This window comes from Miniopterus schreibersii, assembly GCF_964146895.1.
Source record: "Miniopterus schreibersii genome assembly, chromosome: X".
In the NCBI taxonomy this organism is placed as follows: Eukaryota; Metazoa; Chordata; class Mammalia; order Chiroptera; family Miniopteridae; genus Miniopterus; species Miniopterus schreibersii.
Genome location: NC_138104.1, coordinates 100,925,572 through 100,952,794, shown reverse-complemented (window position 1 = coordinate 100,952,794; position 27,223 = coordinate 100,925,572). Strand labels below are relative to the sequence as shown.

At 40.3% G+C, this 27,223-nt stretch overlaps 1 protein-coding gene across 7 annotated transcripts in view; it reads right to left on the bottom strand.

Annotated features, from left to right (window-relative positions):
* The window catches only part of GPM6B (glycoprotein M6B), a 128,652-nt gene that overhangs the window by 31,834 nt on the left and 69,595 nt on the right, over positions 1 to 27,223 (bottom strand). For 2 of the 7 annotated variants that reach the window (XM_081125204.1, XM_081125205.1), the window contains exon 1: positions 3,410 to 3,810. The exons of 3 other annotated variants lie outside the window; for them this stretch is intronic. In XM_081125204.1, the coding sequence (XP_080981330.1) occupies positions 3,410 to 3,470 (61 nt within the window). In that variant the 5' untranslated portion in view covers positions 3,471 to 3,810. Of the gene's footprint in view, positions 1 to 3,409; positions 3,901 to 27,223 lie in introns of those variants that run through there. 2 more of the 7 variants (XM_081125202.1, XM_081125201.1) reach the window with 2 other exon arrangements.

Below are 27,223 nucleotides of genomic sequence, written 5' to 3'. Positions count from 1 at the left end.
TTTTAATCAAGTCAACAATTTCAATTCATTTCTTACTTTGACTATGTTCTGTAATTTATTTTAAATTACACATTATTTCCAATTTACTACATTTTTCTTCCTATGTGGTTAGGAACTTAATTTGATGCCTGGAATTCTGGAATTTATTTCAGCAATGATTCATAGGAGCTTAACTAGCCTGACTATGATTGCTTTAGGAGCTTCCAATTTCCTACATGTAATAAAATTAATTTTCATTACAGATACTTAAATTTGTTTCCACGCAATAGAGCAATTGATTCAATTGTTTTTCTACCCCGTGATTCCGTACTCCCAGCAATTCCAGATGCACTGGTTTCCACAAATTAATTGCCATCAAGTAATACTGCACAGAAATAAATAGAAACCTAACTCTCTATTCTTTATTATTGTCTCATAATCTTCTTGCTTTGATTCTAATTCATTTCCTCCACTTATTCCATTTCAGTGAACCTGCTTACTCACTCCTCACATTTTGATTTAACTTAATGCTTCCAATTTTAAAACTGCCATTTGTAATAATTTGGCATTTCTTACATCTGCCTGAGAAAACCTGCTTGCTTTCCTTATGAAATTCCTGAGTAACTACTAAATACTTCTTGTGGATTTTGATCATCCGGTAGTGTTCTGTGACAAAAGCTATGAGGCTGTTTTGAAAACACATTTGCTTTCTTTTTTTAAAAGGGCTTGGATTATTTTTGTTTAAAATAGGAACAAAGTCATTATGATTTAGTTTAAAGAAAGAGCTTTCTTTGTCCTGCCAAAACTCTCGGGAAGTGGCACCAACTAGAAAAGTTGAGGTCAATTTATAAAACTCAATTTAATTTATATTCTTAATAACCGCTGTAATAATTACCCAAAGCCATTAATTTAGAAGCTACTGGGTAACAGCCACTGGGCAATAATACCTCAAATTAAGGGACAGACATCGCCTCTAGTACTATTAAAAACAAAGAAAGGAACAGAGGGGGGGAAATTATGTGCATAAAAATCTGTGGGAAGCGACAAAAAATATAGGATTAAATTTGGTAAATTAAACCCTTCCTTGAAAGTTTTGAAAGAAAAAAAAAATCACACCAGCTCATGAATTATGTAATATAGTCTCTAATTATGTCAGATTTTTCAATGTTGATTTCAATGAAGTAAACATTTATTTTATAAATTGAAAATGAAATCTGAATACTGGCGTGAGAAACACGCACAAATGTACAATTATCGTTTTGTGCCTTGAAGGACAATGGCAAGCAAACTGGGGACACTACAAGGATGATACCTGTGTGAGTTTTGACTTGTGCAGTTATGAACTTGCTTGTCTAAACGAAAATTAGGAGAGAAGTTACCCTCCAGACCAATATTTATGGTAGGTGGGTCACATAGCAATCACAAGCCCCATGACTGCAGTGAAAATACACTCCCTGTCCCATATTCTTACTGCAGCACATACTACATATGCGACCAAAGCTCAAGCTAACATGGCATTTTGAATTCCTTAACAAATAGGTGGTGTTCATCAATTTTGGTGATTTGTAAAGTTCCTCCAGAAATGATCTTTGGTATCTAATTTTATCTCCAAAAGCATAGCTAAGGAGATTTCACACCCAGATGGTCAATGGGTGCAGTGGCAGCCTGTGGACTTGGTATTAAATAATATTTAATGGACATAAAATAACAGCGGTCCACAGGACTAACTGATGGATGATGAGGCACACAATTGTGGAGTGAGGCTTTCATATCCATTCCATGCTCCTTGCTTGCTTTTGGACAGAAAAACGAAAGCTATGTTTCTGCGGAGACCAAAATGCTTTTATCTGCCACTGGCAGGCACCTTGTTAATAAAAAGTGTGTGTCATCTGTCTCAGGAAAAACCTGTTATCAACTGGGATAGGCTTCCTCACAACAATGCTACATTACTTATTATATCCCCTAATTTCATCTTTGATTATCATGGAAATGAATCTTTAAACTGTCATCTCAGCTCCTCTGCTTCATAAATTCTCTTATTGCTGTTTGCTCATTCATGCACATTTAAAATATATACAAACAAGAAAAGTCAGGGTTGTTGGGGGCTTTTGGCTATTGTTTGTTTTTTGAGGGGGTAGTAGGTTTGATGCAAGGATCGAACTAACTACCAGTTTCAAAACTGAAGTGCTATGCACTTAATGCTACTGAATTATACATTTAAAATGTTTAAAAGTCAATTTTCATTTATGTATATTTTATCATACTTTGAAAATAATTAATTGAAAACATGAAATTGCTCTGTTTAGGATGTAATGTTATTACAGTATTGCATACAGAAGAAATCTCATGTAAAAACCAGCAGCCTCAACCCCGGCATGCTGTTAAGCTGAAAACATGGAATTGCAGGTTTTGTCATGTAAAATGGTTGACTATCAGCAATTTCACAGTTCAACCTGCATATTCATAAGTAAAACCTCCATCATGAAGAATTACTACTGTTCAGTAACTGTCAGTAGACGGCAGGCCCATGAGAAATAACCTTCATTCACACGATGGCTTTTGATATTGGAGCCAGTGCGGCTACAGAATCGGTCCCGCGCCTGACAGTCCATAACTTTGGGGGAGGGAGGTCAATTACCATGCAGTGAGATGCCCTTAACCTAACAGCAGCTGAGCTGATTCTAGGGGTATCAAACTTGCAATCAGTCATTATCTAGGAAAAGATTAATTTTAGCTTCTATTTTTTGCCACTTTCTTACCCCAAACCCCCTCTTTCTGCCCCCCCCCCCAAAAAACCCCCCACCATTCCATATGTCAAAATCATGATATGTTCTAAGATTCCCTTTCAGGAACAGGACTATTATTAATTTCCTCTCCCAGATCTCCAAGTCATAAATAGCAGAAGACCCCTACCCCTTCCATCAGCACTAGGCAACAGAGCTGAATCCCTCTCTCAAGCTCCAACTTAAATGGCTATTACATGTCACAGCCAGGGCCCGATACACAGAAATAGCAGCCGTCTTCAATAAGAAAATGAGAGAATGTGAAGCGAATTTAGTATGCACGCTCCTCCAGTTCCTCCTCAGCATGAGCAGCAAACAATGCACCCCATGTCCCTGGACTGTAACACAACCGAAGTTATGACATTCCATTAATTAAAAAAGAGACAGCCTCCCCCGATCGAGCTCCGAAAGGTGACAAGCTGCTGACACCCTTCTATGAAACACCGCTTTCGGGAGGAAGATTTGGAACAGGAATGGATTGCAGAAAGGCTGCTCTGTTAATTTAACATCAGGAAAAAACCACCCGAACACAAGACCGTGCCATAGGGATTCCTTCTGAGCTATTTTACAAGACACACAAAACTGGGCTCCCCCTCTAAGCACCCCCAATGAAAAGCTTTAAACAGGCTATTGTCAGCGCTGGGTACCTTTTCTCTCTTGGCTTTGTTCAGTATTTTCCTCCGCTGCAGTTTCCATGGCTGGCTTCATACCATCCACCAAAAATGCTTTTCCTGCTCCCCCAGCACACTCTCCCCTCCTGTCCCCTGCCTCTGGCCTCCCCTCCCTCTTATTTACACTCGGGATTGAGAGGCTCTGTTCTTCCCTACAGCAGATCACAGTCCCTTCCAAGATGCAAGTGTCTCGTCAGCGTCGATTTCCTTCTGCCTACTGGTCCATGAAGACAGCTGCCAAAGAGCGGGCGGCCATCCGTCCCGGAGGGTCCCAGCTATAAAGCAGCCCTGTGCGCCCCGCTGTGCGCCGGCCGCGCCCCACCGGGCCCCTTCCTCCCGCTCCCCTGCGCGCGCCCCTCTTTCTCCTTGCCAGCGATGCCCAGCGACTGCTAACTAAGCCTCCCGGGGGGGAGACTCGTGACATCAGAGGAGGGCATGTGGGGAAGAGAAGAGCCCCCTCCTTCCACGTGACTCAGCGGGCTGGCCACGAAGAGTGTTTTCTCAGGAGAAAGCGTGTCTTCCAGAAGTGAACCCTTTCTTTTCCGTGGGGCATCACACCTGGTTTTATTTCATCTACCCCTGACCCTGGCAGACTGTAGTCAAAGGACTTGCCCAGAGTCTCTATTTTATTTGCTTTCTTTCAAATTTCTCTTGCACATAATCTCTAAGTATATGAGAAAAATACAACCCAAACATCACGGTTGTATAACAGCAGTGTAGCCATGGTCTCTGGCCAGCATATGTGATAGAAAAACTTTAGCTCAAGCCCAATTAATAAAGAGACACCTGTCCTTATTTTTAAATCATCGTGATATGCTACAAGTATATCTAGCTGACATTTTGGTAGCTTCTTGGAACGAAAATCAAAATAGAATGTTATTTCTTATTGCATGTAGTTATTTCTATATGGAGCTTTCTTCATTACAACCCCTGGTTCAAAGTGAAAAGGGTAGTTTCAGGAGCATTCTAATTGTTCAGCATAAAAGCTATTGCACCAATAATGATTTTGATTGCTGGTTTCTCGAGCCTTCTTGCATACCCTGATAGCCGTGGACCACTGTTTTCAATCTTCCCATCCAAGCATATAAGCCTTATCATGGTTGAGCCACATGTTTCCAAGCATCACTAATTTCCGCACTACGTTTTAAGCATTTGGTGCACCCATTTAACTTCATTTTCCCTATCAAAAAAGTTTATAGAAACTGAAGTAAAATACAGGATGAATACTGATAACCACAGGGCAAAAGGTTCCCTGACCAAGAACAGAGTCTGGGGGTTGGGGTGAGCACCCATCTTAAAAGCAAACATAAACACAAGTTAGAGACCACTCTCTCCAAAAACAAATCTCTCCTAAGTTTTGAGGGTTTCTTGATCAACACTCTAAAAAAATGTATAAGAGACGGAAGCAAAATCCTTTAACAACCTGATCTCTTAACAAATTAGGTCTAGATAAGCCCCAAAGCTTTCTACATTCAATACCTAAGGCCCTGTTACACCAAAAAAAGATTTTGAAAACCAGTTTAGCCTGTATCAACATTTTCTTTTAATTTTACATCTCATTTTTCACTTCAACCATTGTTATAGAAGACCACACCCACAATCAACTATTTCCTTAAATTATGGCCCCAGACAATTTTATGTCTTATGGCGATGAGATTGGCAAGCATGGCAGTCTAAAATTTCAGACTTTCAAACGGAGATTAATGGTGTAAATGTACCATAGCTTTATTTATTTATTTTTTTAATAATCTACTGATGGGCACTTGGGCTGCTTCCAAATCTTGGCTATTGTAAACAATGCTGCAATGAACACAAGGGTGAACACACAATACACTATACAGGTGATGTATTATAGAATTGTATACCTGAAACTTATATAATTTTATTAACCAATATCACCCCAATAAATTCACTAAATTTTTTTTAAAGATGAAAAAAAGAGAAGAGACAAACAAACAAAAACATATTCATTTGTGATGAACTACCTCCACAGGGAAACCTGATGATGTGTCCAAACAGGATGGTCTTAAACATTTCTGCAAAGACTACTTAGGTGCATTCAGTCAGAAAGATGGTAATTGTTACTCTGTGACAGGTCTGTTCTCCCTCAGCAGTTCAAGTGAGAATTAAAACCCAAACAAAATTCAATTCAGCACAAAAGGGGACAATTGTGATTAGCTCTATTATTGGTTTTTATTTTAAAAGTATCTAGCAAGATCAATTACAGGACTGCAGAATAGAATAATTTTTTGGCTATGACTTAAGGATATTATTTTAAAATGTTGGTAAAAGTGGGAAGGCAGAATATGGAATACATTCCAAATTTAAGGACAACTCTAGTTCTGTAGCACAATCTTGGAAATCAAAACCACGGGACAAAATGTTCACAAATTCTCCAATTGATACCTTTACCTACTTTCACCCTGAAAAACTCCATGTACCATTTTTGTATCATTTAATGTACCATGTACCATTAAATGTATCATTTTTGCCTTATTCACAACTTCATCATTTTCTTTTCATTAGGACAATGACATATGACAATTCTAAGAGTTACCACTGTAACTTTATAAACAGTCTCAATAGCATCCTGGATGTTTATGATAAACCATCTGAATCAGAAAATATAATAATAGAGAGATTTTACTAGCAAGAAAGAGTAGATATTTATAACACTTCTTAGGTATGCATCCACATTTGGCCAGAAAAAATGGGATACTTAGAATGTGTAGGATGGGAAATGTCTCACAAAACTGAAAATAATTTATTGAGCCCCATGCATTAAGGCAATCTAACTGAAGGTAAGAATACTAATAAAAGCCAAAATAGGAATAACAAATATTGACACAAAATAGATGTATTAGATTGAACCATACAATGTTGCTAATACTAAGAACAGTTTCATACGGTTCAACTTAAATATCTGCATGTCTTCTGTAGAATTCCAGCCAATTAAGTAAATGTGCACAGAATAACCTTCCAAGTACTAATATCTACAATAAGCACAGACACACACAGATGGTGCTTGTCTTGGTGTAACACATAGACTAAGGAGACCCCACATGTTAACCAACCTGGAAGCTCTCTGAACCCCCATTCTTTGGGGTTTTATGGAGGTTTCAGTACAGGGGCACGACTGATTAAATCATTGGCCATTGGTGAATTGGTGATTGAACTCAATCTCCAGCCCCTCTCCCCTCCCTGGAGGTGGAGTTGGAGATGGGAGCACATTTTGGGCGTCATTGGTACCCAGCCCCCATAGTTAAGTTCCAAAAGCCACTTCATTAGCAAAACAAAAGACACCTTGTGCCCTCCATCACAGGAGATTACAGGGGTTTTAAGAGCTCCGTGACAGAAAAGGAGATGAAGATTCTTAATATAAATCACAACACCACAATGTCTAAGTATAGTAAATTTGCTTTATGTATCTTATATTTAGACATATATTTAGACATATAAGATACATAAAGCAATATGTGATCTAAATAATTGATGGAACTGTTGAACACAAGACCAAGGTGAGAGAATCCTGTGTATGCACTATGGACATCATCCTGGTTGATTGACTACTTCGTTCATTCATTCATTCATTCATTCATTCATTCATTTTTTCAACCATGAATCATTAAGCACCGATTGCATGCTGAAAATTGAGTCACTATTCCACATTATATGATTATGGTTGTTCAGTCAACTGGGAATTCATTGAGTTGCACAATCATTTACCTACATTTCCTTATCATAGTCACATATCTATCAATAAAGTTTGTCAAATGTCTACTCCTTCCAAATTTCTGGAATTTTATTTTAGGTTTCTTTTGGCCGTCAAATGACGCCTCAGTGGGGAGTCATTAATCACCAACAAGGGATGTTTCCATATTCCTTCAAACTAATTCCTCTGAAATTTTCACATTTCATAGAACATTTTTTTCCCAAAGTCCAGCCTCCCACTCGCTACCCAAGGACAGAGCCTCCTAGTGGTTCCAGGGGACAGGGCCTCATTCATCTTTCCATTCACGTCATTTACCATTTTTGGCATTGACTGCTTTCTGTCTGGATTATTTCTTTCCTCCTGTGATGGATGTTCCCCCCTTTCCAATGAGCCAGCATGTCCTCCAGATTCCTTAAGCTCCTTTATCTCTCTCCTGAGTAAGGAGCTAACACTGCATTCATGGAACACCTCCAACAAAGACAGGCAACTCAGAGACAGTGGGTTTCCAGAGACCTATCCCTTCCACAGTGTTTCTGGGGCATAAAGGCATTCACATGTCTCCACATAATTCACATACCCAGCATAACCCTTCCTCTTTGCCCTTCAAAGGAAATCAATACCCAGAGCAGCAACCCCTAAACTAAAGACAACCCCACTTCACATTCTATTGTGAAAATCCTTCACCTGCTCGAATGGATAAATTTTAAATAAATTGTATTTTAAAAGAAATTGTTAAGTGACTACTATTCTCACATTACTTAAAATCAAAGATGTGTTCTGGCAGCAATTATCTGAGCCTTTGGAGAGAATAGAATTACAAATACTGCAAGAATTCTGAAACCTTACATTTAAAGCAGAAAAGATATTTGTTATATAAAGTAACAATAACATTCAAAATATTAAGACTCATGCTGTATTAAAAATGTGGCATAAATTTAAAAATACAGAAACTAGAAATATAGCATAGAGCCAGAAATTTAGAATGTGATTGTCTAGAATTGGGTCCTTTCCATAATTAGAAGTTTTATCAATTTGGCAAAGCTCTGTCTCCCACTACCAGAATAAAATTTCTTCTTAAACTTGATTTTAGAGAGAGAGAGAAAAGGGGAGAGGGGAGAAGGGGGAGGGAGACACTGATTTTTTGTTCCACTAATTTATGCATTCATTATTTCTTGTATGTGCCCTGAAGGGGGACTGAACCCCCAATCTTGGCATATTGGGACAATGCTTTCACCAACTGAGCTACCCGGCCAGGGCTGAAGTTTCTAGTTTTATATCCAGTGTGGGTTTTAATATGTTTTCTTAAATTGATTTCAGAGAGAGAAAGAGAGAGGGAGATAGTGATAGAAACTTCAATGATGAGAGAGAATCATAGATCAGCTGCCTTCCGCACGCCCTCTACTGGGGATCGAGCCCACAACCTGAGCATGTGCCCTGACTGGGAATTGAACCGTGACCTCCTGGTTCATGGGTTGATGCTCAACCACTGAGTCACACTGGCCGGGTCTAGTGTGGGTTTTTAATGCCTTTTGATGCCTTACACTTATTCCCTTTCTTGATATATTTCAATACCTCCTCTATATTTGTTATACTTTCCTTTCCAGGAAATGACACTGCATAAAACTAAGAGCTGAAATGACAAACCAAATTGGATAATGCATATGAAAACTTATAAATTGCATAGCTCTGTAAGTATAAGCCATCATCGTTAGTGTTTCTCTTTCATGACAGAGGTGGTTCCCAGGCACGCCACTGTCATGAAACTGGCTAATATCTGTAATGATGAGCACACAGAAACCTATGTTTGCCAATATCTTCCCAATCTAATCAGCTGCTCATTTAACAACAGGCCGTGTTCTCATTAGAAGCTACATGAGCCACCAAAATAGCAATTGTTGAATTTGGCAAAAGCAACTTGAGAGGTGATGAGCCTTTTGCTTCTGGCAAAAATACCACTAAACCTCATTTTCAAAAGGAGAGCAAGAGGATACATTTGGCAGGAGCAGGCTGAGGCTTCATATGATGGAAACAGGTATGGCATGAAAAGTTTCAACATACCACGCAGGCAAATGGGCACACAGCCCAGGCAGCACTGTGGCATGAGGCAGACTGTGAATTTTCCTCACTGGTGTGGACCTCATCTGTCTGTCCCAAAGTCAAGGCCAGCATTGCTGCTTTTTTCCCATCTCTTAAACCAGTGATGTTCAACCTCAGAACTAGTGACACCTGGGGCTGGATAATTTGTAGGTATGGGGGATGTCTTGTGCATTGTAGGATGTTTAGCCACATCCCTGGTCTCTACTCACTGGATGCCAGTAGCTCCAACCTAGTTCTGACAACCAAAAATGTTTCCAGACATTGCCAAATGCCTCCTGGAGGGCAATATCACTCCCAGTTGAGAACTACTGTCTTAAATCTATCTTTTCTTCCTAAGTTTCCTCTGGCTATTGTGATACTTTGTCAGCCAATGGCTCTCAAGCCTGGCTGCACACTGGAATCATTTGTGAAACTTTGAAAATACTGATGCTTGGGCCCTATCCCCAGAGATGTGTGGTGGGCACAAGAGCTTTAAAACCTCCCCAGATAATCCCAATATGCAGCCATAATCAGAATTATTTTATAAGAATTATAGAGGGTAGTTTGATGGATGGATAGGAGACCAGAGATGCCAGAGTCAAGGTGACCACACCCAACTGGGGAAGAGGTGGAGACATCACACCCAGTTGAGGCAGAAATGACAAACCGAGCATCTAGTTGAGAGAGAGGAGCTTCAGAGTTTACTCTGAGATAGTTTATTCCAAGATGTCAGCTTGGATCCTTAAAAGGATGGTGAATCCTGTAGGAAATACTTGGAAAGATCAGACAATTTGTTAGTTTCCTAGGGCTACCATAAAGTACTACAAAACTGGGTGGCTTTAAACAACAGCAATTATTCTCTCACAGTTCTGGAAGCTAGAAGTCCAAAATAAAAGTTTCAGCAGGGCCTTGCTGCCTCTGAAAGCTCTAGGGGAGCATCTTTCCTTGCCTCTATCAGCTTCTAGTGGTTACCAGCAATCCTTGGTTTGTAGATACATGTCATTCCCCTTGTGTGTCCATGTCTCTTCTTCTAAGGACACCAGTTATACTGGACTAGGGCCCATCATAATTGAGTATGACTTCATCTTGTTTATATCTACAAAGGCTCTATTTCCAAGTAAGGGCACATTCACAGGTACCAAATGTTAGGGCTTCAACATATTTTCCTGGGGGACACAATTTAACCCACAATGGGTGAGGAGAGTTAGTGCAAAAGACTATCAAGTTTGGAGGCCATGTGGACCATGTCTATGCAGCTACTCAGTCCGGGCAGAGTTTAGAAATGAAGACTTCAGTGTTACCAGCAGAGAGGAGCCGATTATCATCATGGGAGTGGGTGAGATGCCAAGGGAGCTGATATAGAGGAGGAAGCCTTGCTAGTGTCACCCAATTTGGGGGTCTCTAGTGAAAGAACTATTCTCAAAGAATGCAGAGGACATTGGGGAATATCTAGGACAAGGCCCTGTCAGACAGGAGGAAGGAATTTTGAGATGGAGGAGGTGGTTCACAGTCAAGGCAGCCAGAAGGCAAGGACTTGGCAAAGGCCACTGGAATGGAAAATTCCAATTTCCTTACCAGTATCAGAAGAAAGATTAGAATGGAACTCAGTTCATAGAGGTGCCTCTGAAGGACTGGGAAGTGAAGAAGAGGAAGAAGGGGCAGCCAACTTTCTAAAGAAATTTTACAGTGAGGGGAAGACAAAGGAAAGATTCAGGCAGATTGAGGAAAAGAGGGAACACAGTAAGGGAGAGAATTTCAAAATGTTCTATGCTGGAAAGAAGGCAGCGGTTGAAAGAGAAATTGAAGAAGATGCAAGTGAAGGTGACTAAATGACGAATGGAGATCACAGGAGAGGTGGAGGGCCAGCTGTGGGTAGGAGGATGGAATGTGAAATGGAGGGAAAAGGAGAAGCTGATTCAAGATTTAAGGAAGTTCATCTTAGAAGAAATGGTGGTGATAGGGAGGTTAAAAGAGCAACCTGCCTGGCCTTGACAGGGGTGCATGTGTTACCTCACTTAGTTCACATTACAGCCCTAAAGGGAGGTATTATCAGCCCCATTTTATGGGCAACATAACAGAAGACATGATGCTCTCGGTCTTAGTAAGGGAGGCAGCTTGCTTGTGTTACCTCACTTAGTCCACATTACAGCTCTAAAGGGAGAGCTTGCTTGGGGGCCTGAGTTTTCAGAGCATCAGAGAGCCCATCGAAAACCCAGGGGATTAGAGACTAGAGGCAGAGTGAGGAAGACAAACAATACCCTCCTCACTTTATGTCTTACCATGTTGAGGGGAAGTGGACCCCAACAGGATGGAACCACACTTAAAACCAAAACAGAAACAAGGACCAGATGGTGGGTTTTTAAACTGGTTTTGATTAAGAAGGAAAGTTTGTACTTCCTGTGTACACAAGACATACATCAGGAGCTAGGCCGCTGATCCATGGACAACGTGCTTCCTGATTCATTATCACATCCCAGTGGGGAGCTAGGATCCCTCGTTAAGAGTGGCACACCATCAGCGAGTTCCTCGTGTGAGGGCTCCCAGTGATCTCATCCGCCAAGTGCACATCAGCCAATATTAACAAAGGCAGACCTTCCAAACCTGTTAGTTGTTGAAAAGGCAGCTACTGGGATCTCAGTCATGTCTTTGGAGCAGCCAGAAGCCGCGGCAGCTACAGTAGTCTCTTAGAAAGAGACTCGACCTCACAGCTGGGCAAAACTGGGGTGCTCTGAGGGGGATTTCCCTTACCTCATCTGCCAAAACTCCAACTCACATGCCTCCCCAGTTCCCATTCCCTTCCTGAAAGGCACAGCCCAAAGCCTGCCTCCTTTAGAAGGCCTACTTGGGTAACTGCACCCATTTTCTTATTCTTCACATTCTAACCACTCCTCAGTCTGTCAGTTATAAATGCAAGCATCTCCAAATGACAGCTATCTACACCGGAAAGACATGTGCCTTTACCAGCCTCCCACACAAGTGGGAGACAGACTTGTGCCAACCTGGACCAGCCCGAACCTCCAATGTTGTTCCCCTAAAGGCGGCAAGCCTCAGTATCTTTGTCCTGTTTTGCTGAAGAAAGCTCAGAACAGCTCCTCCACAGCTTGCTCCATTCTCCCCAACATGCCAACCTGGAGCTCCCTGCACTCACCCTCCCAAACCTCTGTTAAAATACAGGCCGCACACCGCCCCAACCGGGTAAGTTTCTTACATCTGTATTCTTGCCCACCATCCCTTCCAGCCCCGCTCCACAGTTTACCAACCTTATAATGCCATGTGGCCTTCCTGGGCCTCAGCTTCACCAACCAGTAAAAGGGCTCCCAACTTCCTTCATCAGCCTGTTGCCCAGCAGACATACTGCACATACAGCCTCAGCACAATGCCTCCTACAAGGACTTACAAAGTGCTATTATCTCTACCTTGTAAGTGCTCATGCTCCCATCATCATACAGGTCCAAGGGGGAGGTAGAGAGAGGAAGGAAGAGCTGGTCATTTTATATCTTTCCAGATCTTTCCCTGTCTCTGAGGGGTTCACTTCTGAACCCCTGTTTGGCCTGATTGAATTTCTAAGGGCATTCTCTACCCCCTCACCTCCCCCAGACCTCCATGAGGAGGTAAGGCTTGGATGTGATGAAGCTGCAAATAAATAAATGGAACTGATATGAAGAAGGCAATGGGATTAAATAAGATGTGCCTCCAAGGGCACTCTAACCAATTGTCAAAATTGGGTTCCTGGAATCTGGAGGATGTTGCTAACACATGGCTACTCAAGACCAAATTAGATTTGCCTCTGATTTTTATTTTATTTTTTTTAAAAAGCACATGGAACCCCACCCTTTGAAGGTCCTCAAGCTTGGTTTAATACTCTGATGTCATTGTCTTAAAATTCTTAATAATTTGATCTTTGAACTTGTGTTTTGCAAATGAAGTCCAATAGGACAATGGAGCATGTGAGCAGAGGAGCTGTGAGCTCCTTGCCACCCTATTTGCATATTGTATTCACAATGTCTGGGTGAACCCATGAGACATGGGAAGTTCAGAGAGATTCAAAGTTAATACAAGGTAAGCATGTTATGTCTACTACTGAGGAAGCACTGGCTCTGTCACTTGCCAATCATAAGGACTTGAGCAACTCATGCCTGAGCTTCCATTTCCCTATCTATAAAAAGCCTGGACAAGATGTTTTGTGAAGACTGTCTTGGATCTAAGGCCCACTGGGTCTTAGGTGATCTGTTTCATGGTTATAATGAATAAAAAACATCAGGTATGGAGCCCTGCAACCCCCATCTCTATCACCATTCCTACTGACCTAAGTCATCCTCTAACTGTGCAGGTCAAATGATTTTTTATCTGCTCTGACTGACTTCTGAACACCCTGGAATGGATGCCACTAGGCTCCTGGCATTCTTTGGAGCAACATGCCAGCACCTCTTTCTTTGGAAGTATGTGGCACAATTAACTTTTTCTCAGCTTTGATCTTACTAATCTGTGTTCTTTAAGCTCTTAAAGCGGTTACACTAAACTTACCTTCATATTGTCAAGAGCATAAAGAAAATGGAAACCAGTAAAACCATTAAAAAGATACCTTATAATAAAATTTAGACCTTGTTATCCACTTAGAAATATATTTTTAGAAACAAAATGGATAAAATAGTGCTACTGAATAGAATATACAAAAACTGAGTTTCACATTCTGTTTGTTTTTTCAAACAGAAATCTGGTAGAAAGAGAGTTTTAAGATTGGTTAAGATCTCTTCATGGATTGAGGAGTATAAGTTTTAGTACAACTGAAACAATATATTTGTGTACCTTTACAATTAAAAAAATCGGCTATTATTAGGCTAGGATAGAAGGACTATGATATTTGTCAGCCCACGAACTGCCAGGGTAGATTGAGGTAATTTGAGTGAGCACATGGCTGTCACCTTCTTCTCCCTTTACTCTAGATGTGACCTTCCTGAAACTGCCTACTCAGATGAAGGACACTGAATATCCTGGACAAGCAGTCGTGCACCAAGTGATCCTGATAAACACACCAAAGTCTGGAAACCATCAATTTATAGGAGTATGATTATCCAACATTTAGCTTGACAGAATATTTGAGATTCACCAATACACAGCTTGACAGAGTAGTTGAAATTTACTTTCTGATGTTACAACACCTGCTCTTGCTAGTTCAGGAAAACCCTCAGGATTTGTAGGTAAATAATTCAAAAACCCTCAAATGAAAGTCTACAGAGAACCAGTGCCTTGTTGGGTCAGCTGCTGGGTGGGCCAAGGTTGGTATAAATATGAATTGCACAAAAAATGTGAGCTATTTCATTTAATCTACTGATGATGAGAATTTACACTAAAAAGAACAAAAATCCCACATACTTTTAAATACATTCATATTTATTCAAATGGAGTATTTTATTAAATTGCCTCTTCTGTTTATTTACTGGGATGGAAATTAGAAGTGGGATGAAGTAATTTAGGTCCTTTACTCCACTAAAACAGTCAGTGGGCTTTGAAAATTGAAACCATTAGGACAACTTGAAATAACCCTCCCGGCCAGGTCAGACACAAAATATCTTAGTATGTAGAAAAGGCAAACCAATGAAGAGTAAACCTTGACCATCTCACTGAAATCTACCGATAATATTTTGCATCCCTAATTCACACATGATGTCTTCATATTGGGAAATCTACAGATTCAGAGCATCTCAAAAGAAAAGGTAAAATCTGAAGAACAACCTCTGTATGGTCTCTGACCTCAGCAATGGACTTGGGAATGAGGCCAACCACCTGTTGGTATACATAGCCACATCTGTGACTTAAGTTGTTTGTCGTGACTAAATGGAAAAGTTGACACTTTTACTGGAATGTAAGTTTGTCTCCAGGCGCAAACAATGGATAGCAGAATCCTGAGAGAACTTTTGGGTGTGACTGCACACCTGCTACAGATAATCACTGTACGGGTGGAGAGATGCTGGGAACTGAGACAAAAACTGTCCTGAATTTCTAAGGCAGAGAGGACAGCATTCTCTCTCATTGCTGAAAACACTCGAGAAGAGATTTTCCAACAGATTGTTCATGAATACTTCTAACAGGAAACTGATTTCTAGAAACCAGTCTAGGTTCTTGAGGAACAAGTAACACCAAACTAACTTGATTTCTTTTTCTATTTAAATATTTAATTTGTGAACTTATCATACTTAAATAAGAGTAAATTAGAAAAAAATGCTTTTCCCCATAAACATTTTTTGAATCAATTTTATTCAAATTCGTCCCTTGCATCTTCAACATTGTTCATTCAACCAATCAGAATCTTTGTCGTCACTAGAGCTCCACGTGGAGTCACCTAACAGTTTCCCAGAGCCTGCTATCTTCGCTTCCTTCTGAGCTGTCTGACACCCATCACTTCTGAAAAGTCTGTGGAAGACTCAGATCTGCCCAGCAGACAGGTACCCACTCACAGGACTCATAACTTTAGTTTCAGTTTCTCCTAAATTATATAATATTCATAATTTTTACATCAATGGCATACTGCATTGCTAAAGTGAATATACATTTTTAAAGATAGGATCACTAAACCAGGTGAATGTCATCTTCTAAGCTGACCTTGCAAGCCACTTCACAAAACCTTTCCCATATTTTTGGGACTAAGATTATGTAATGTCAGCAACAGGCCAGTACACTTTAAAACATTGTGTTCATTCTGTGTTTTCAACCAACCAACAATTAATTTAAGGTCTCTTATACACTCAAGTGGAATCAGAATGGTCTAATATGTTTTCCAAGTGGTTACTAAATGGTGGATGTCAATGCAGAGAGGAAGGTTTGTAGCGCTATGCCATGGAGATGGCAATGTCACCTAGGGCCCTGAGAGGGCAGGCCACTTATGTTCATTTTACCACCTAGGCATTTAAGGTGAAGTCAAGTCGCCTACAATTTCTTCACAGAAACTACAATGAGAAGAATTTTGTTCAGTTCTTCCCTGATTTTTCTGGCCCTGCTTAAAGTAAACTTTACGTGCACACAGAATTCTAAAAGCAGGAGGAAAAATTTTAAACCCTCTAGCTCTACTCTCCTTTTCCAGTCTGTAATCAGGAAAGACAGGACTAAAGATTCAGATTTCCTGACTGACAGCCAAATGTGCTCTTGTTTTCACCTGATGCATAGTTTATTAAAGTAAATATTCCATTAGAATGCGGCCCAAATGCCAGATCTGCAATGCACACACTAGACACAGGTTATTCTCCTTAAACTATGCATCATATCTTTGCAAAAACACATTCATGTATTGTACAAAATACCTTTTAAAAGCTCAACCGTATTGAGCCAAGACAGAGTGTAATAGAGAAGACAACATAAATCTTTGGAAATCAATGTTTGTTAATGTCAACTTATCTTTTTAATGAAAAGCCACTGATAGGCCAGGCCATTGGATTAAGTGAGCTAATGCATGCCATGGGCTTTGCACAGGAGCTGGGAACACTCAATAAAAAGTAGCTGTTATGATTAATAGGTGAGACTGGAGTGGGGTTGGAAAGGCTTTTTCACAAAGGCAGTAAAGCTCCAGGATGGAGCTTTGTCAACCAGCTCTGGCCGGAACATAATGGATGGATAATGGTCACCTGCTCCACCCGCTCTCAGAGCAACCTAGGATTACTAGCAATCAGCTCCAGAGTTGAGTTCCCACTCATTGTCGCCCACTCAGGAAAGCGGAGCAAACTGCGAGGGAGAGACAGTGGTGTATGATGTGAACAGACGTGCCCATTTATCAAAACAAAAAGGAAATCAGTGCACATCTCCCTGCTTCATCCTTAGTAACAGATAGGAATTTCTTACCAGTTGTACCATATGAGTGTGATACATTCCACAGCTGAGAATGGGTGCTGTGCAGGAATATGAAATGCCTCTAAGCACTTAAAACGATAAAGCATTAAAAGAATTCAAGCTGTTGTTATACTGCCAAAGAGGAAATGCAATAACAGAGAAAAAGAAGTTAATTCTTGATTTGAGCTAATTCCTCAAGTCCCGAAGGTAAATATGAGTTTGTAGCTTCTTTTAAACAGTGCCTGCATGATCCTAGGGGTTGGAATATAAAGGATAAATTGAACACGGCACTAGGATATAAAATGAAACTCAAATATACTTAGAAAATTTGAACATGTTTATTTCTAATTAGCCATCCTAATAATTAGCTTGTTTAAAATGTCAAAAATCTTGTTTTGAGGGATTTGCTGTGTAACCTTTTCTGCTGCTCTGTCAGTTTCATGGGTGAAAGTGGCAGGTAATTTGTCATGTTCACACCAAATAGTTGATCAGTCAATGTGTTAATTATCCAGTATATTTACTCATTTTTAGAAAGTAATTTGATTATTTTCACTAATTACTGCCAACCTTAGTAGAAGATTCAAAATAAATGAGATATGAATTTTAAACATGTTGACCCCATACTTGTTTTAATATATTCAAGGGGGGAAAGGAAATTTTTTTACACAGTTTAACCTGCTCATGATTACTTTAATCATTGTGAATAAAAAGCAATTAGTGTATTTGCTGTAATGCATCCCAGTTAGGCTGCCCTAAATGTTCTCTAAAAGCTCTGCCTAAAGTTGTAACTGTTGAACTTTCAGCCAGAACATTTCTATTCCCTTCTCTGTGCCTTCCTCTTCCTCACCCATCAAAAATCTGGATCTCGTTATTTATATATTAAAAACAAATTGAGGCTCACAGTAGGAAATACACAGAAGGTGACGAAGGCCAATTCTTCCCTTTTAAAATATCTCTAATTTACTGCTAGCAACACCTAAGACAAATTATAAATATTTCAAATCTTAATAACTTAGTTGTTTACCTGACACACGTTTATCAAGTGCCAGCCATGTGGCAGGGATAGGTGCTGGGCACTATGGCACTATGGAGTGGAGAAGGTTTTTCATTTGAGGAACTAAGGTGCTCTTGGGAGCAGAGGGACACCAACTTGCACTTCTGGTTCAGCAAATCTTTACCTGTCCACCGGTGTGGGGGTCACTGTCATGGTGGCTGGAGTCACAGAGTATTTCTCTCACCAGAATGTACACATCTGATTCATTCCTCGATGCAGGCCCAGCACCTGGCACAGGGCAACTGTTATGGGTGCTATTGACTGACCACCAAGAAAAATCTGGTGCTCAGCCTCCCTGAACTCATATAACCCAGGGAGGATGGGGGAGCCATGGGGCAGGGATGGAGCAAAGTTCAAGGCGGGGGGCGAATGGCAGAGAAGGGCTAGGGCCTCAGGAGGCAAGGAAGGCTCCTCTCTGAATGGGGACCTGAAGGATAAAAAGCAAAGTTCACTTCCTGTGATCCTTTAAGGAATTTCAGTTTCTTTGAGAGTCTTAGACCACACTGCAAAAACTAGGAGTTTAAGATTTGACCCAACTTTATCAGGAAAGCAAGTCACTAAACTCCTCTGTGTCTCCAATCCTCCCTTGTACAGCTGGATAATATGTAGTCTATCCATTTGAAAGTGACAGGGAAGATTAAATGAGATGGTAGCAAAGTGGTGAGAACAGTTCCAGGCTACTATATTAAGTGTTAAATATATGGTAAGGTAGATAAAAGCCAGCCATTTTTATACAAGACTTTTTCCAAGTTGTAGCACCATTATCAGCAGTCAGCCTGAACGTGAACCACCAAGAACTCTAAGAGGGTTTTGTGCATCACTAAGTTTCAAATCAGGGGCAAGAAGTCTTGCTTTCGGGGTTTGCTTAACTACCAGTTTCATTCAACTTTTACATTTTTAGAGTGAAATGTTTAAGTGCATGATTACCGCTACATGTGAAAAATGCTCACCAAGGTTATGCACTAGCTTTCAGCTCCTGGACACAAGAACAGTGCAGCAGTTCACAGGTATGACAAAGATGACTCAGAAGCACATGGGAGACCTCACCCAGAATGATGTCGCTCTTAAATGCTGGGCTTCTGCCATCGGTTGAGGTTAAACAAATGAACAAACAAAACGTGTTAAACCATTGCTCTGTGATCTCTGCAAGTTTTCATGAGACAAGTCTTGGGCTTGCAACCAGTAGCAGTTGGCACTTTAGTCACTAAAATAGGTGGCTGATCGCTTATTCACTATTAGATCCTTGACCTGCTATGATTTTAATCAGAAAAATAAATTAATAGTAGCTATTTGGAACCTGTGGATTTTTTTTTTTAAATTATCTTTATTGCAGAAAGTATAACAGATGTCCCGTTTTTCCTCCCATTGACCCCCTCTACCCCACTCCCACCCCCTCCCCAGGCTTTCACCACACTATTGTCTGTGTCCATGGGTTTTGCATGTATGCATATAAGTTCTTTGGTTAATCTCTGCCCATCACCACCCAGCTGTGAAGGGAGTGGCAAGAAATATTCAAAGTGATGAAAATCAAGGACCTACAAAACCAAGATTACTGTACCCAGCAAAGCTATCATTTAGAATTGAAGGTCAGATAAAAAGCTTCACAGACAAGAAAAAGCTAAAGGAGTTCATCACATGGCCACCAAACCAGTATTACATGAAATGCTGAAGAGTCTTCTTTAAGAAGAAGCTAATGAAAAAAATAAATTGATGAACAAAATAGAGCCAGACACTGAAGCATACAACCTGTGATTCTTAATGCTAAAGCGTGCTGACCATGTTAGCAAACAGAACCCAGACCTTTATTTAAGGTAGAAACAAATCCACAAAGTCTCAGTCAGTACCTGTGTGTATCCAGGCACGTGAGCTACTTCTTTGTGGAGGTGAATGAACCAGCTCTAACCCTAGTTTCTATCCAATGAAGTTCCGTGAGTGTAAATAACTTCCATTTCTACAGTGCAAAGACTTATCATGTTTTAACTTTTCTAAAAGAGAAACAAAGATGCAATGTTCAAAAAAAGTTTTAAGCACATTAGAGACCATTGCAATAACGACATCCTATATTTTTTGTTTCACACCTAAAGCACACTATAGTCCACCCTCTGTATCTGTGAGTTTTGCATCCCTGGGTTTTGCATTTGCAGATTCAACCAACTTCAGATCAAATATATTTGGAAAAAAATCTCAGAAAGTTCCAAAAAGCAAAAGTTGAATTTGCCACGTGCTGAGCATTACACTGAATCCATGGGAATGAAGGGATTTGTAGGCATATCCTGCTGTAGTCTATACCCAAATACAGTCTATCCTCAGGGCACTGGTTCCAGGACCCTCCCCCCAACCAAAACCCCCAAATGCTTAAGTACGTTATATAAATGGGCATAGTATTTGTATACAACCTGTCGCACACCCTCCTGCATGCTTTAAATCATCTCTAGGTGACTTATAATACCTAATACAATGTAAATGCTGTATGAATAGTTGTTATACTGTATTGTTTAGGGATCAACTTTCTGTAATTTTTTCCTCTGAATATTTTTGATCTATGGTTGGTTGAATCCCAAAATGCAGAACCCATGAATATGGAGGGCCAACTGTATAGGTTCTATGCAAATACTTGAGCATCCTCAGATTTTGGCATCCACGAAGAGGTCCTGGAACCAATCCCCCAAGAACATCGAGGGACTACTGTACCATCATTATTTACTAAATACTCAACACAAACCTAGAATTCAATTATCATTCATTTTATAGCTTCCCATGGTGGTATAAAATTCACTTTCATGAACTATATAGAATACACTACAAGCATACATGACAAATATACAAATTGCCTCCAATGAGTCATGTGAAATTTCAATTTGGAAGTACTTTTGCAGGTCTTAATGGCTGTTTGGTAATGCATACATTATTCTTCAGTTATAAAATTCACACATTTAAAAGACTAACTAAGCTAAAATGTACCCATAAGGAATTAAATCAATGCACTTCCCTGCATGAAAGTCAGCCAGTCAGAGCAGGAAGGGAAATATGTTTCTCCTATAGCTGACTGTAAGATTCCACATCCAATACTGTCCTCTCATTGTATAGGAATCCTGGCTAAATTTGCCACATAAAAATTCAAGCTTAACGCATAAAAATTTAGCTACACATCTAGTTATCCAAGGAGAGAACCAACTGAATAAGCCAAAGATTTGAGAAAAATAAACACAACCCAAATTTTATTAAACTGTGATAAGACAGGGCTTTGAAAGCACAATTGTGTAGATAACCATTCAATCATGGCCTTGGCATAATCAAGTTTTTGCTGCTATTTCAAAACACCGATTTCTTTTTTCTTTTTTCTTGGCTATGCCTCTTCTAGGAGGAAGGCCCCCACCTCCACCCTGAGTCCTTGCATAATTTCCCTACCCTGACACATTTAATAATTTTAAGCACACAGCCTTTCTGCGAGGGGGGGTGTGGCCAGAGTCCCCTATAGAATGTGGCTATCTAGCACAGATGACAAGACAAGGTGCCTGGGGGGAGGGCAGAGCAAACCCATGAGAACCCACTCAGCTCTGGGCAGCCCACAGACTCGAGGGGCTTCACGGGTGACTGCAGTTGTCACCCTATTCATCTCCTTTCTCCCTGCACAATAGGGAGCCCAGAGCCCGAAAAAAGCTGCCTTCTCTCTTTATCATCATTCATATCTCAGCTATGACAGGCCGAAAAAAAGACTCAGAGGGGAAATGTGCCTCAAATTAGCATATTTCTCCCCTCCACACAATGAAGGCTTTTGAGCTTCAGCTTTTTAAAAGCAGGGGAGAAAGAGGAGGAGGGGAAAGCAAGGCTGCTCTTAGCAACAGTGTCTGAATGTAATGATTTGCCTCCCTCAAAGCGGCTTGTGTTTTTCAATTTTTTTTAAAGCAAGCCTCCTCTCAGATGGCCTCCACACTTATTAGAAAATATTTATTGGGCCACTGTGTAATAAACATCCTCCCTCTTGTCATTAAATTGCAATTAAACTCTTTGATTAAAAAAATAATTACAAACCCTAAACTCTTCCTCCAATCCTGCAATGGAGCCATGGAGCGTGACAGCTCCCTTGCTCCTGGAGAAATTAACAAAATGGAGAAATCCAGTTATTGTCACTACTCATTGAGGGAAGTCCTTAGAGGGGACACCTTTGCCATGTTTACTTATGCGTTTCCAATCCAGTAATAAAAACAAGAAAAAAAAGGCTGAAAGGCAACATGGATGCTTCGAATACCCTGAGACTGACTATGGGGTGCAAGCCATGACTTGACGTCACCTTTCCTTTAGAGGCTGTCCCTGTCACAGTCGTCTTTGCTCAAGGAGAGTCCTAAAGCTGCAACAGGAGCAGGCTGACAAACCCAACTGGAACATTCGAAAGGTCAAAAAAAGCCATCCACCTACTAAATCTGTAAGGGGTCAGCAAAAGAAATTATTTGTGTTCCATTCTACTAAATATTAATTCTCCAAAAGATTGAGTCTCAATTCGAGGAGGAGAAATTAAGATTTCTGTGGCTCAGAATGAATTCTTCGAAAGGGCTCTGCCCTTTAGCAATAACTCAAGACCATCATTGGTACTTAAAATGACACCCTTCTTCACTCAAGCTCCAGTGCCTTAATCATGGCCCAGCACATTGGTTTTCAAGACCCTCAGGAAAGACAAGTCCAGGAGATTCAGAGTGTTGGAGCTCTCCCAAGGGCCACGATGGGGCCAGGGGTCAGCTAAGCTAAGCTTGGCTCTAGAAGGCGACCCATGTACTCTTGCTTTCTCCCTTCCCAAAGGAAGAAGGCAGCTGAAAATGATGTTGGGCCATCTGTCTGCCTCCCAACCGTGCCCCTGCAGAACTAGCCTCCTGCCTTTATTAAATACCTAGACACAGCCCCCTCCCCCAGGCCCAGGTCCCCCTGACAGGGACCAACGTTCATCTTCATGTCTGTGATTTAACTTCTACCTCTCTGGACATCCATGTCTACATCTGTATAATGGTCATATTCCCATATCACCATATTGTTTGGAACAGTCATTCAAATTCTATAAAATCCCTCTACATACCATACTCATTCTCTCTCTCTCTAAAAAACATATTAGTTGGCTATGACTTCTCCACATTGGATTACTTACCGGGGTGGGGTGGTGGTGGTGGTGGTGGTGGTGGTGGTGGTGGTGGTGGTGGTGGTGTGTGTGTGTGTGTGTGTGTGTGTGTGTGTGTGTGTAGGGAGGGAGGGGGAGAGAGAGAGAGATAGGGAGGGAGAGAGGGAGAGGGGGGGAGAGAGAGAGAGAGAGAGATAGGGAGAGGGAGAGAGGTTCAAATCACTCTTTGACTCTTTGGCTCTTTATCCAATCTCTCTTGATCTCAGGCTTGACGGTAGCAATAGCTGTCTAACTGGTTATCAACCTCTACAATCTCCCATCTCAAATCCCAGATCAAAGTGTATCTGTCCAAAATTAACACTTTCATTGAGTTGTTCCCACAATCTACAATGGAACCCTTGCCTACTAGCTCAGGTTGGCTCTCAGACTCACATGGATCACCTTCCTCCAAACTGAGTCACCCATGTTCACCTACCTTGCTCCTCTTGGTTACTCACAACTACTGCACCTTCTTGCCTCTACCTCTTGGACCATTTTTCCTTCTCACTCTTCCCTCTCCCCTTCCACTTGTTCTAATTCTATTCCTTTTCAAGGCATAATTCAAGGGCTACAGCTTGTGGGAACCCCTCCCAATGATTTGGTTCTCAGTTCTATGCCCCCCGATTTACCACATTATGACATTCTTTGTTTTTCTAAAGCACTCATGTATTTATTTAAGTCTTACATTCCAAAAAGACTTTGACCTCTGATGGAACAGGGACCATATATGTTACTTCTCTGGTGCCATGCCAATACACCTAGCCTAGGTTTAGAAAAATGTTGTCACCTTTAATGAGAACTCACTGATTTTCTCAAATAATAATTATCAATTATTTGCAGTGTTTATGTCCTGTGGCTTTTAAGGTAAGAGTATAATTTTTCTATCTGAAAGCAATAAAAATGGCCTACACGGTACCATCTATTTTAAGAAATTGGTAAGTAAATAGCACTTCATTACCAGAGAGGGAAAATTTGGCAAAGATATTATAAAGTATAAATTCACATATTTAACATATTACATTGGTAGGGCTCAATATGTAGAAACACCAAGTGGTTTTAATTTTCCACCTACAGTTTGTGAAGCCCAGGAGCTCAAAATGACCTCAATGTTGAACAGGAGGCACATCCATCTGCCAGCAGTAATTGTTTTATTGACCTGATTAAAGAACAACTATTTCCACGGTCAAAAAGACCTATCCAAACCCATCAGCCTTAGGCACACAATTGCAGTAATTAGAGATGCATATTTCCCTCATTAAAATATAAGTCAATAGGCAGAACATAAAATAATGTATTATTAACATTTATTAAACATATTTCTTCCACTGGTTATGATGTACAATTAAGCCAACCCCTCCTTTTTAAAAAAATATCCTATAATTCACCCACTTAATGTGTAGAATTCAATAGTTTTTAGATTATTTCTATGTTTCCACTTGTTCAAATTCTATGGCTGCAACTGTCACCACAATCTAATTTGGAACATTTTGGTCACCTCTAAAAGGAATTCTGATTCTATTAGCAGTCAATCCCCACTCCTCCCCACCCTACCCAACACCCCAGCTCTGATTTTAAGTAGCCACTCATCTACTTTCTCTATAAACTTGCCTGTTATCGACATATGATATGTGGTCCTTTCTAACTGGCTTCTTTAATTTAGCATGTTTTCAGGGGTCATCCATGTTGTAGTATGTGTCAGAATTTTCTTTTTTTAAAATTTTTTTCTTTATTTTATTTTTCTCCCCATCACAGTTTATCCCCACTATACCCTCTCTCACCTCCCCCCAGCAATCACTACACTGTTGTCCATGTCCATGAGTTCTTTCTCTCTCTTTTTTTCCTCTTTTGCTCAATCCCTCCATCACCATTAGATGGCAAAAACTTTTAGTGCATTAATCTTATGATAGTTAAAAGGTGCTTAAATTACATACACAGCCTGTGAAGGTCAAATATCCCATTTAGCAAGTTCATCAACTTAGTATATTCAGAATTATTTGAACAAATAGCATCAAAATTATTGTTCCAGTTGGATACAAGAAGATGACTGCCAAGCCTTGGACACAGAGAGACTTGGAGTCCAAGGAACTGGAGAATGTCATTCTCCAGGTCAATGCTGGGATCTAGAAAGATTTCCAAACTGAGGTAAGACAAAACATTTCATGGTGTGGTCTACAGCATTTTTCAGTTGTCTATAGCTATAGGTGGTTCCCCCTTAGAACCTATCAACACATTCCTAGTATCTGACCTATTTGGAGTTCTTGAACCATTTTTAACAAAAAATAAGAAAACAAAAGAGGCAACTCACTGTCTTAAATATGAAGCAAGACCAAGGAAGCTGGGATATACAGTGGAAATTTAAGCACCTGAAAACCTTCTAGCTCTTTCAGTATTTATTTAGGATGGACTGCCATTTTCTATCTCACAGAATTTTTGTTCATTTGTATGAAATGACCTTCCATTAAATCTATTCCAACAGCCTATTCCAAAACCAAAAGGCTTCTTGTATAGATTTTATTTTTCCATGCAAGAGTAAGAGTAAAAAGTCTCTGTCCTCTGATATGTGTGTGTGTGTGTGTGTGTGTGTATTTGTATTTATATCTGATTAAAAGTTGTTTAGCTTTCAGTCTGACACTAGTTATATATTTATATATTAATTTTTAGGGTTTTGTTTAAATCTTTAGCATTCTCCCACTTCTGTGGGATACTTTAGCTTCTCAAGACTAAAGACAACCAGCAACTTTGCAAGGAAACTTTTTATTAGCATGTTTTGAATTTTCAGCTACATATTCTCTAAGGGGTATACACCCACACAGAACCTGGTGCAACCTCCAAATCAATGAATCTCATTATGCATTTTCTCTGAAATTTCCCGTTCTCCATGAAGGAAGTTGTGTCCTTCTGAGGATTCTTCCCAAGCCACGAAGGGGCACTGTGCCCAAAGTGGTGGGTTCTTTGTCTCAGAGAGAATGGGTGGGGAGTCCTATTTTCAGAAAAGAGTGCCAAAAACCCTGATCTCCACCCTCCACTCCTTTCTCCCATTCTCATTTTCCATCCTTCCCTTCCTCTGCCATTTGGCTGCTTCCCTGTAACATTTAAACCTCTGTTTTTACACCTGAGCACTGTTCCGTTTCCATACTTGCATTTTCTCTATGGAATTCTGAGTTTCCACACATCTATTGATCACATCTCCCAGTCACCTCCAGAATACCTAGATTCATTTGTTTAATTCTGTTTCCCTGGGCACTACTATCCATGTTCCCAGGCCCTCCTTGAACCAAAAAAAACCAGACTCTTACAAAATCCACTAAAAGCTGCCTTACACTTATTGTAGGCTCATATTTCTGTGTTCTTGTTCCACATAATAGAGTGTAAAGAAACCTACTCTGATCACCCAGAGCAATATAGATTTCTCTCTCCCACCAATCCTTTTTCTCTTTTCTCTTTTTCTTCTTTGACTAATCATGTTTCCTAGTGCTGATTTACACTTTTCAGGCAAATGTCAGTACTGTGGTGGACCCTCACCACACACAATAATCGCTCACTTCTTGTCCTCATCAGATGCATGCACGATAAGGGTCAGTGCTTTCTATGAACTACACCAATGAGACTGCTAGTAATGAACAGAGACAAGCAGATGGCTTGGTTGTTCTGTCAGTATATCTATTTGTATTGAGCTTTCCTCCCAGTATTTGTCATGTTTCCATGTCAAATATATACACATGGTACTAAAAATCCCAAATCCCCAAATCAGTAATATAAAGATGAGACCTTATGAAACTGAGATGAAGAAAAATACCATCTTATACATCTACAAGTATCCTTACACATGAGTTGCTGCCACAGTTCTCAGTGTTGAACAGAAGAATTTGGCAGACAGTCAGTTAAGAGGACAATACAGCAATTTTAAAAATCCAAACTATTTTTAATGTAATTAAATATTCAGAGACTAACATTCAAAATTTACCAATGAGTTTCTCTCTCAAAGTC